The sequence below is a fragment of the Chiloscyllium plagiosum genome, unplaced genomic scaffold (genome assembly GCF_037043375.1).
Source record: "Chiloscyllium plagiosum isolate Xiang-an unplaced genomic scaffold, Cpla_swu_hap1 HiC_scaffold_10, whole genome shotgun sequence".
Taxonomy (NCBI): Eukaryota; Metazoa; Chordata; class Chondrichthyes; order Orectolobiformes; family Hemiscylliidae; genus Chiloscyllium; species Chiloscyllium plagiosum.
Genome location: NW_028270148.1, coordinates 18,367,539 through 18,379,588, shown reverse-complemented (window position 1 = coordinate 18,379,588; position 12,050 = coordinate 18,367,539). Strand labels below are relative to the sequence as shown.

The 12,050-nt window shown below is 47.4% G+C and overlaps 1 protein-coding gene across 1 annotated transcript in view; it reads right to left on the bottom strand.

Moving 5' to 3' along the window:
- The window catches only part of kif26ba (kinesin family member 26Ba), a 366,177-nt gene that overhangs the window by 47,425 nt on the left and 306,702 nt on the right, over window positions 1-12,050 (bottom strand). The window contains exon 11 of the mRNA XM_087991166.1: window positions 376-538. Coding sequence (XP_087847292.1) covers window positions 376-538 — 163 coding nt within the window. The remainder of the gene's footprint in view (window positions 1-375; window positions 539-12,050) is intronic.

The following is a 12,050-nucleotide window of genomic DNA, read 5'->3' as shown; positions in this document are numbered from 1 at the left end:
AGTTGATCTTTCTCTATAACTTCTCTGTAACTGTAACACGACATTCTGCATTCTGCTCAGTTACCCTGATGTACCTATGTAAGGTATGATTTGTCTGGATGGCATGGAACACAATACTTTTCACTCTTATCCCGGTACGGGTGACAATAATAAATCAAATCAAATCAAATTATGGAGGGATGTGAACACAAGAATAAGAATTTGAAACTTTAGATCAGAGAGTCAGAAGTGAAAATTGTTTTCAGCCTCCCAGCCTGACAATTTAACTCAGTCATTACAATATACACTCACTTGATCGGGAGGAATAAATAAATAGTTAGACAGCTGAACACCACGTGTGACCTGGTTTTATAAGTATGCAGAGCTCTCATGTACCTTTGTCTTCTTCTTCTTCATTCGGAGGACCCGCGACGCGATCTGGATGGTGGACAGGGTTTCAGAGTAGTTGCTGGAGGAAGCCGAGATGTGGGCGATCATGGTGGTCCGGCAATTCAGGTTGCCAAGAGATTCCCGCAGCAACATGGTGAGCTTGCTCTCCCTGAAATGGTAAAGCAACAAGATGGCACTGAATAACCTGAAGCATTTACTGCCACCACATGTAAGATTGGTTGGAGGGGGGGGTTGGTGGTCTGGTTGGTGGTGGTGCTGGTTTGCTGAGATGATGTATCCCTTTGCAGGAGACAACAAACCTACGGGACACAGTTTAAAAGTAACTCATTGAAGACAGAGAGGAGGGGATTTTCTTCTCTTGGAGGGTTGAGAGTCTATGGAACTCACTTCACCAGAGAATGGAGATGAGGCCACTGTGTGTTTTTTAAGGCAGAGATAGATAGTTTCTTGATTAATAAGGGTTATTTGCGAATGTGGGTTTGAGGTTACAATCACATCAGAGTCAAGAGTGTGCTGCTGGAAAAGCACAGCAGGTCAGGCAGCATCCGAGGAGCAAGAAAATCGACGTTTCAGGCATAAGCCCTTCATCACTTTCTCCTAGTTACAATCACATCAGCCAGATCTTATTGAACAACACAGCGGGCTCGAGGGGCTGAATGGCCTACTCCTGCCCCTCAGAAATGTGCATGCTCACAAAATCATACACACCTCTGACTGCGACATTGTCAAGAGGGATGTAGAGGGACTGCAAAAGGTGCAAGAAAAAAAAGAGAGGGTTATCATAATCTGGAAAGATTGAAAAGGCTATGACACACAAAATTCCTCACTAAAGGTTTATGATGTCCAGAGAAAATACTGAATAGTGGCCATATAGAGATCATCAAGATTATTCTGTGGATGAGTTTGACAGTGTAGATGTAGAGATGATGCTTCCATACCTGGGGAGAAACTAGAACCAAGGGGCACAGGTATAAGATGGTCACTAATACAGTGAATACAGGTTACTCAGAGTGTGGCGAGAAAGTGCAACTCACTAGCACAAGGAGTCGGTGAGGTGAATAAGATAAAGGTATGGGATGGTGAGGATGGTTGGGATAAACACCCAAAGGAAATAGAATGATATGTTGATGGGATCAGATGGTGGGGCTGGAAGAGGACTTTTGTGGAGCTTACACAGATCAGTTAGTATGTTGCAAACATGCTGTGAAACCTAAGAATTGACCATAGGACTTGGAGGAAGATTAAATTGATATCAAACTTCCCTTAAACTATAACGATTTCATTCAAAATAACTATAACTTTCTGTTGTTTTCCTCTCTCTTGGAGGAAGAATGCATGCATTTAATAAATATCACAGCTCTCAATCTCACACATACGCTGATACACACATATAATGACACACAGACACACAAACACACAGTGACACACACAGATACATCCACACAAACACTGACGCACTAACAGACGCACACACATGTGCTGACACACAGACACACAGTGACACACACAGATATATCCACACAAACACTGACGCACTAACAGATGCACACACAACATATGCTGACACGCAGACACACAAACACACACTGATGCCTGCTGACACACACACATACTGACACAAACAGGCTGGCCCACACAAACACAGACACACAAACTGACACACACAAACATACTGACACACAAACACACACTGACACACAAACATATCCTCACTGAAGTTTACAATGTCTTGAGCGCTACATAAATTCTACGTTGCAAAGATTTCGAAGCTAAAACCTCTCCCGGTGACATTCCTGCCTTGCTGTTTGTTGAGAATGGAAGAGCTTTCTTGCCATGTCAAAACTTGGCTTATTGCTTGGCTGAATATTTCACATAGTTGCTCAATCACTCACCACGGGTCCCGCATCTGCTGCATGCAAAAGGCTTTCACTACGTTCAATGAGATTCTGATTACTAATGTAAAAATAATAAACACCACCAGATCCAGTTTGCCAACCTCTCAGGTTCACTGGGAGCAGTCTAGATTTGATTCCTTTTTCATTATGTTCTTCTACAACTCGACTCTCCTCTTGAACCCCATCAACACCAACACTGCATGGTGGAAATGACAGCTACCGTGGCATCCCTGTCCCTTCATGCCCTTCCCTCAGAGATAACCTTCTAACCACTACAGAGATTGTGGGTGACCCATGCCCTTTGACCTCAGCCTAGTAACATACCTATCTTGGAATGTAATGGAAAATCACATTGTGCCTTTTTATCAATGCTCTGCAGGATCACACACTGAGGCATAAAAATCAGTTAAGATATACTCCCAAAGCTCGGCCACTATCATGACCAGAATGGTCCTCTCACCTCGATCCAATCTCCCAGGAGGCCTGGAGGGCGGTCAGAGAAAAGTTCCCAAAAATCTTTTCCTCTCCAAGTTGGCCTGTGTTTTAATCTCCCAGGAGATAATAATGTGAGTTTACTTTCATTTATTCCTCCTTTGGATGTGTGTATCATAGCTGCCCTTGAGTCGCACTGTTGAACCACTGCTGACTGTTTGGTGTAAGCAGACCTGCGACACTGGGAGGGAGGGAGTTCTGTGATTTTGACCTCACAATATTGAAGGAATGGCAATATATTTCCAAGTCAGGATGGTGAGCGGCTTGGAGGGGGGTCTTGTGGGTGGTGGTGCTCCTATATATTTGCTGCCCTTGTCCTTGTGGATGGCAATGGTCATTGTTTAGAAAGTGCTCAAAGGAGCCTTGGTGAATTACTGCAGTGCATCTTATAGATGGTACACACCACTGCTTCAAGTGTTATTGGAGGAACTGGATGTTGAAGGTGGTGGATGGAGTGCCAAATAAGCAGGTTGCTTTCTCCTGGATGGAGTCAAAGTTTGCATTTCACACTATGTGTGGCTTTAGGTCTGGGATGCATTGCCTGGAAGTTTGGTGAGGGCAGGTTGAATTGAGGCATTCAAGCACATGCAAAGGTATACAGAATTGCACTAAGTTAGGATGCTTATTTGCAGAACCAGTGCAGATATAATGGGCCAAATGGTCTCCTTCAGCACCATAACGTTTTTAGAAAATTGAGTGTTTTGTTAGAGCTGAGCTCATCCAAGCAAATGAATAATATTCTCTCCTACTTCTGATTTTTAGAGCAGTGGGTGTTGTCTATATCATGATGCAATATAAATATGGATTATGGTGGGGGGGGGGGGGGGCAGGTTGGATGAATAAGCAGATTGTTTTCTATCTGATGTGATCTGTGGGTTTGTAAGTGCAACATTTACTAGAAATGATTTTGTCCACAGTTGTCATTTCCAAATCTGTCTACCTCCCAAACAGCAGCTTGTGCGTATAGCATCCTCTTGCAGCTTACGCGGGAGAAGAAATGATGACAATACTGTACTGTAGACTGGTAGGGAGCTACCAACGAAAGGAGAATACATCAAAATAAACTCTTTCTGTACTTATTACAAAAAGGAAATGATTTAATCAGGGATATTTTAACTGTAAAATTTGAACCCTTTTATTCCACTAAACCATGAAGAGAGACAGAATACATAATGATTGATGATTGTGATGATATAGTATATGATTTTATAAACACTCCCTACTTTTGCCAAGTGCCTTCTTCTCCCTCAGAACATAAAACAACCACACAAGTCTAGAAATGTTTATCCCAGTTATACAAGGACACCAATGTATAACAGGTGATTTTTCCAAATTAACTCCCAAAGGAAACAAACTCTCTCTTAAATTACAAGAATCAGACACTGAAATAAGTGTCAAAGTTTCTAATGAGATTGAATATGTGACTGAGGAGAAAACACAGGCTTGGTTTTATCTAGAACTCTTCATCTCAGGAGTTCTCAATGTCCTTTAAAGCTAAAGGAATACTTTTGACGTGCATGACTAGTGTAATGTAGAAAATACTGCAGCCAACATATACACAACAATATCCCACCAATCACACTGCAGTAGTGACCAGAAACCAGAAGTAAAACGACCAGATTATCTGTAATAATTAGTCATAGAGGTCTACAGTGCAGAAAAAGGTCCTTCGGTCCATTGAGTCTGAGCTAGTCAGAAACAAACACCTAACCATGCTAATCCCATTTTCCAGCAATTGGCCCATAGCCTTGGCATTGCAAATGCACATCCAAATACTCCATATTATATTGAATATTTGCCAGGGCACCAAGGCAGATTCCCTTTTCAAAATAAAAATTAATGCCATGGGATCTTTTATATCAACTTGAAAGAGTTGACAGGTTCAACGTTCTCTGAAACATGACAATTTCAACGTTGTAGCACTCCCACTGTACGGTACTGGGAGGATCAGCTGTGCTTTCTGTAATCGGATCTCTCTAGAGTGGGAGTTGGACTCAGTCATAGCTTTCCAATGGAGAAGCGAGTGGTACCCACGGAGTCACAGATCGTCTGTCATCAAGAGGCGTCCCCAGGTGATGGTTAGGAAGTCCCATAGATCTAATCATAAATAGACTGGAAAGGCTTACCAGGCATGGTGGCTCAGTGACCTCTACATCGCTGAAGCCAAAAGTGGTAGTCTGGCGCACTGACCTCTACATCGCTGAAGCCAAACGCCAACTCGAGGACACCTCTTCCTACCGCCCCCTTGACCATGACCCCACCCCCCATCACCAAACCATCATCTCCCAGACCATACAGAACCTCATCACCTCAGGAGATCTCCCACCCACAGCTTCCAACCTCATAGTCCGGGAACCCCGCACTGCCCGGTTCTACCTCCTTCCCAAGATCCACAAGCCTGACCACCCTGGCCGACCCATTGTCTCAGCATGCTCCTGCCCCACTGAACTCATCTCTACCTACCTCGACACTGTCCTATCCCCCCTAGTCCAGGAACTCCCCACATACGTTCGAGACACCACCCACGCCCTCCACCTCCTCCAAGACTTCCGTTTCCCTGGCCCCCAACGCCTCATCTTCACCATGGATATCCAATCCCTCTACACCTCCATCCGCCATGACCAGGGCCTCCAAGCCCTCCGTTTTTTCCTCTCCAGACGTTCCCAACAGTACCCCTCCACCGACACTCTCATTCGTTTGGCCGAACTGGTCCTCACCCTTAACAATTTCTCCTTTGAATCCTCCCACTTCCTCCAGACCAAAGGGGTAGCCATGGGCACACGTATGGGCCCCAGCTATGCCTGTCTCTTTGTTGGCTACGTAGAGCAGTTGATCTTCCGTAATTACACCGGCACCACTCCCCACCTCTTCCTCCGCTACATTGATGACTGCATTGGCGCCACCTCGTGCTCCCGCGAGGAGGTTGAGCAATTCATCAACTTCACCAACACATTCCACCCTGACCTTAAATTTACCTGGACCATCTCTGACACCTCCCTCCCCTTCCTGGACCTCTCCATCTCCATCAGTGACGACCGACTTGACACTGACATTAGATTAGATTACTTACAGATTAGATTACTTACAGTGTGGAAACAGGCCCTTCGGCCCAACAAGTCCACACCGACCCGCCGAAGCGCAACCCACCCATACCCCTACCCCTACCCCTACCCCTACATTTACCCCTAACCTAACACTACGGGCAATTTAGCATGGCCAATTCACCTGACCTGCACATCTTTTGGATTGTGGGAGGAAACCGGAGCACCCGGAGGAAACCCACGCAGACACGGGGAGAACGTGCAAACTCCACACAGTCAGTCGCCTGAGGCGGGAATTGAACCCGGATCTCTGGCGCTGTGAGGCAGCAGTGCTAACCACTGTGCCACCGTGCCGCCCACCTTCTACAAACATCTTCTACAAACCCACCGACTCCCACAGCTACCTGGATTACACCTCTTCCCACCCTATCTCTTGCAAAAATGCCATCCCGTATTCCCAATTCCTCCGCCTCCGCCGTATCTGCTCCCAGGAGGAGCGGTTCCACCATAGAACACACCAGATGGCCTCCTTCTTTAGAGACTGCAATTTCCCTTCCCACGTGGTTAAAGATGCCCTCCAACGCATCTCATCCACATCCCGCACCTCCGCCCTCAGACCCAACCCCTCCAACCGCAACAAGGACAGAACGCCCCTGGTGCTCACCTTCCACCCTACCAACCTTCGCATAAACCAAATCATCAGCCGACATTTCCGCCACCTCCAAACAGACCCCACCACCAGGGATATATTTCCCTCCCCACCCCTCTCCGCCTTCCGCAAAGACCGTTCCCTCCGTGACTACCTGGTCAGGTCCACGCCCCCCTACGACCCACCCTCCCATCCTGGCACTTTCCCCTGCCACCGCAGGAACTGTAAAACCTGCGCCCACACCTCCTCCCTCACCTCTATCCAAGGCCCCAAAGGAGCTTTCCACATCCATCAAAGTTTTACCTGCACATCCACTAATATCATTTATTGTATCCGTTGCTCCCGATGCGGTCTCCTCTACATCGGGGAGACTGGGCGCCTCCTAGCAGAGCGCTTTAGGGAACATCTCCGAGACACCCGCACCAATCAACCAAATCGCCCAGTGGCTCAACATTTCAACTCCCCCTCCCACTCTGCCGAGGATATGGAGGTGCTGGGCCTCCTCCACCGCCGCTCCCTCACCACCAGACGCCTGGAGGAAGAACGCCTCATCTTCCGCCTCGGAACACTTCAACCCCAGGACATCAATGTGGATTTCAACAGTTTCCTCATTTCCCCTTCCCCCACCTCATCCTAGCTTCTAACCTCCAGCAACTCGATCCCCTGACCTGTCCGGACTTGTCCGACCTGCCCAGCTCCTTTTCCACCTATCCACTCCACCCTCTCCTCCCTGACCTATCACCTTCATCTCCTTCCCCACTGACCTATTGTACTCTATGCCACTCTCTCCCCACCCCCACCCTCCTCTAGCTTATCTCTCCATGCTTCAGGCTCTCTGCCTTTATTCCTGATGAAAGGCTTTTGCCCGAAACGTCGATTTTGCCTGTCCTCGGATGCTGCCTGAATTGCTGTGCTCTTCCAGCACCACTGATCCAGAATCTGGTTTCCAGCATCTGCAGTCATTGTTTTTACCATGGTGGCTCAGTGGCCAGCACTACTACCTCACAGCACCAGGGACCCAGGTTCGATTCTAGTCTCAGGTGACTCTGTGGAGTTTGCACATTCTCTCTGTGTCTGCATGGATTTCCTTCCACAATCCAAAGATGTGCGGGTTAGGTATATTGGCCATGTTAAATTACCCTGCAGTGTTCAGGGATGTGTTGGTTCGATGCATTAGTCAAGGGTAAATGTTGGGGAATGAGTCTCTGAGGGATACTCTTCAGGGAGTTGTTGTGGACTTGGTGGGCCAAATGTCCTGTTTCCACACTGTAAGGACTCTATGATTCAAGAGGCATCTGCTGAGGGATGTAATATTGATATTTTAAGTCAATAACCTTGCATTAGAATGCTGAAAGGTGAAAATTTATATTAGTAATAACTCTGGAACATCCCTACATGTGACTAACTTCAAATTTTAACAAAGTTTTTCTTTTTTCAATCACCCTGGGATCTGACCTGTTCCCTTGCTGTACTGTTCTAAATTCTATTTCCAGATGACAACCTGGCATTGTCATACAGTACCAACTCCAGTTTGTCACAAAGTAGTAATTGGAATGTAATGATCCAAGCCTTGGCTTTCGTCTGCTGAATGGCACTATATTAAAGTCTTTCTTTCTTCAGATTATAACTTCAAGGATCAGGGATAATCGAATAACCCATCCTAGACACTGGAACTGTGCTCTGACATATCATTTTGGAGATTGTTTAATTTGAGAAAAGTTGCTGTGGGACTCTGATAGCCTTAGTGGGTCAGTGGCCTCTGCTGTTCCACAGTTTCCTTTTGTGTTTTGGTTATTTGACAAAGGTACCCAAGCTCGGCTCAGTCAATGGACCAGTGAGACAGGATGAAGGGGCTGAATGACCCACTCCTACTCCTGCATTGCTATGTTCAGGTGGAGTTGTCTCTGGTTTTCTACAGACACAGATCTGGAGCCATCCATTTCCCCAGAGTCTCCTTTATAAAGGAATTCAGTCTCCTTCGGAATTGGTAATTGTAGAATTGGCTCACAAATAGTCACATGACCAAGAAATCCAGTGCTTGACGTCGTAACTCTTCATCAGAAGGATGGTAATATCTCACTTTTACAGCAGAGAAACAGGCCATTTGGCCCAAAAGCTAGATTCTGGCTCAAACCTCCCCCCCCTCCCCCCACCTTACCTCAGCTCATCCTTCCCTTCTTCCCTCACTCATGTACTTATCCAACTTCTCTTCAATATATTTCTGCTTTCATACTCTGACCTTCTGGTCCTCGGGACACAAGACAACCTTCCTGATATAGTTCAGGGATTTCAGCCGAAGCTGACACTCTGGTGCAGGTCCTGAGCGAGTGCGTCACTGCTGCAGGTGCCATCTTTCAGACTGAGACATTGAACAGAGGCCTCCATTCTCCCTGTCAGGTTGTTTCCATAGCAACATGTGAGGAACAGCACAGGAAGGCCACTGCACCCCTTCGCTCCACTGGAGCTCTGACCAACATTTATTCTTGTTCCAACAGGACTAAAATAGATGATCTGATCATCAACACATTTGCTGTCTGTGGGAGCACCCAGTAAACAACAGGCGACATGGTCACTCAGTGGTTAGCACTGTTGCCTCACAGCACCAGGGATCCAGGTTCGATTCCAGCCTCGGGTGACTGTCTGTGTGGAGTTTGCACATTCTCCTCGTATCTGCTTGGAGTATCCTCCGGGTGCTCCAGTTTCCTCCCACAGTCCAAAGATGTGCAGGTCAGCTGAATTGGCCGTGCTAACTCGCCCATTAGCCAGAGGGAAATGGGTCAGGGTGGGTTATTCTTCGGAGGGTCAGTGTGAACTTCTTGGGCCGAAGGGCCTGTTTCCACATTGTAGGGAATCTAAAAAAAAAATCGGTAGCCATGTTCACATCTAACAACTGTGGACAGTGGGGTGGACACTTGCCTCATCAGCCTGGACCAGGAGAAAGCCTTCGACAGGAGATTGCACACGTACATGAGAGACATTCTGTCCAAAATGGGCTTTGGGGAGAGAATCTGCAATCGGATCCGACTGCTTTACACTAACGTCGTTAGCATAGTCTCAATCAACAGGTGAGAATCAGACAGCTTCCCAGTCAGATCTGCAGTCAGGCAGGGCTGCCCTCTCTCTCCTGCCTTGTTTGTGTGCTGTATAGAGCCATTTGCCAAGTCCATCAGGAAGGATGTGACCCTGAGAGGGGTGACTATTCTTGGCAGCAGGGGCCTATAGGTTAAGGCCTCCCTGTACATGGATGATGTTGCCGTTTTCTGCCCAAATCCACTGTCAGTGCACAGACTCGTGCATCTGTGACCAGTTTGAATGGGCCTCGGGAGCGGAGGTAAGAGCAAAGCAATGCCCTTTGGAATCTGGGCCGACCAATCCTTTATCCCCTTCACCAACAGGATAGGCCACCTGAAGGTGCTGGGTATTTGGTTCGGAGGGGCTGGAGCGTGCACCAAGTCTTGGGAGGAGCGTGTCACCAAAGTGAGGCAGAAACTGTGCAGATGGGAGCACTGGTCGCTCAACTTTGCAGGTAAAAGCCTGGTCATCAGTTGTGAAGTACTCTCAGTGTTGTTGTACGTGGCACAGGTCTGGCCCATTCCCCACACCAGGCCATCCCTTACTTCATTTGAAGGTTGAAGGTGGACCATGTCTGAAGTGACATCTCATATAAGGATCTGGACAAAGGGGGAGGGAACACACCCGACGCTACCCTCACCCTGATGGACACCTTCATGTGTGGCTGCATCAGGCTGTGCATGGATCCCCAGTACACAAACACTAAGTGTTACTACGTACTGAGGTTCTACCTATCCCCAGTGTTGCAAAGGATGGGCCTGGCCTCATTGCTGCGGAACGCTCAGAGTAGTTGGACCGTTCCATATCAGCTGTCCTTCGTGGAGAAATTTGTGAAGGAAAACACCTTCGAATAAAAGTTCATCAGGAAATGGTCAGCATGTAGCATCCTTCAGACCCTTCAGGAGAAGAAGAGGGCTGATCCTATCAAGCGGTTCCCTGAACAGACTGTCAAAGTCATTTGGCAGAATGTCTCATCGCCAGAACTTTCCAACAAGCACCAAGACATGCTTGGCTGGTGGTGAGAAGGGCTCTGCCTGTGAGATCATTTATGCACGCCCGGACTCTCTGCCGCACCGCACGCTGCCCTCGAAGTGGCTGCGGTGGGGGACGAGACTGTCACACATCTCCTTCTGGAATGTGCCTACGCGAAGGAAGACTGGAGAGGAATGCAGTGGTGTTTGTCGAGGTTCGTCCCGAGCAGCTCCGTGACGCGGGACTCCGTGCTCTACGGCCTGTTCCCCGGGACGCACAATGCCTGGAGGACCATCAACTTGGTAAAAGACGCTCTTTGGTCTGCCCAAAACCTGTTGATCTTCCAGCTGAAGGAATTGACGCCGACTGAGTGTTGGAGACTGGCACATTCCAAGCTCCAGGACTACATGCTGAGGGACACACCAGAGCTTGGGGCAGCCGCTGCCAAGGCAGTGGGGAAAGACCACCTTGTAAGGTTCTTCTGTTCAAAACATAACTGGGGTCCATTCAGTAATTGAGCCCTGCTGATGCCTCAGCTAAATGCCAAGAGGTTAATTGCAAATATAGAGAATGGTGAAGACCATAAGACATAGGAGTGGAAGTAAGGCCATTCGGCCCATCGAGTCCACTCCGCCATTCAATCATGGCTGATGCGCATTTCAGCTCCACTTACCAGCGTTCTCCCCGTGGCCCTTAATTCCTCTAGACAACAAGAATCTATCAATCTCAGCCTTGAAGACATTTAGCGTCCCGGCTTCCACTGCACTCCGTGGCAATGAATTCCACAGGCCCACCACTCTCTGGCTGAAGAATCCACCTTTTCCAAGCCATGTATTATTTTGTACGTCTCCCCTTAATCTTCTAAACTCCAACGAATACAATCCCAGTATCCTCAGCCGTTCCTCATATGTTAGACCTGTCATTCCAGGGATCATCCGTGTGAATCTCCGCTGGACACGTTCCAGTGCCAGTATGTCCTTCCTGAGGTGTGGGGACCAAAACTGGACACAGTACTCCAAATGGGGCCTAACCAGAGCTTTATAAAGTCTCAGTAGTACATCTCTGCTTTTATATTCCAACCCCCTTGAGATAAGAAAACATCAAAGCTTAATTTGTTCTCTGTAAGTAAAGACAGTATAGATCTGAACGGCTTCATTAACTGTACATGTACATAAAGGTTTATTTTTATGAAGTATATTTTTGCAATAAATAACTAACAGTGGTACTGTTGATAGCCGTGCAACTCAAAGGTGCTTCATTGACTGTAAAGAATCTTGAGGGTTCTGAAAGGTCATCTCGGTAATGGTGACCATGACAACCCTCATCAATTGTAAAGGTCCATCTGGTTCTTGTCAGGGAGGAAATGTGCTGTCCTTACCTGGTCTGGCCTACATGTGACTCCAGACCCACAGCAAACTGCCCACTGAAATGGCTCTACCCAGCCACTCAGTTTAAGGATAATTAGGGATGGGCCACAATTTCTGATCCAGCCAATGATGCCAACATTCTCAGAAGGAATAAAGAATAAGAAAAGAGCAG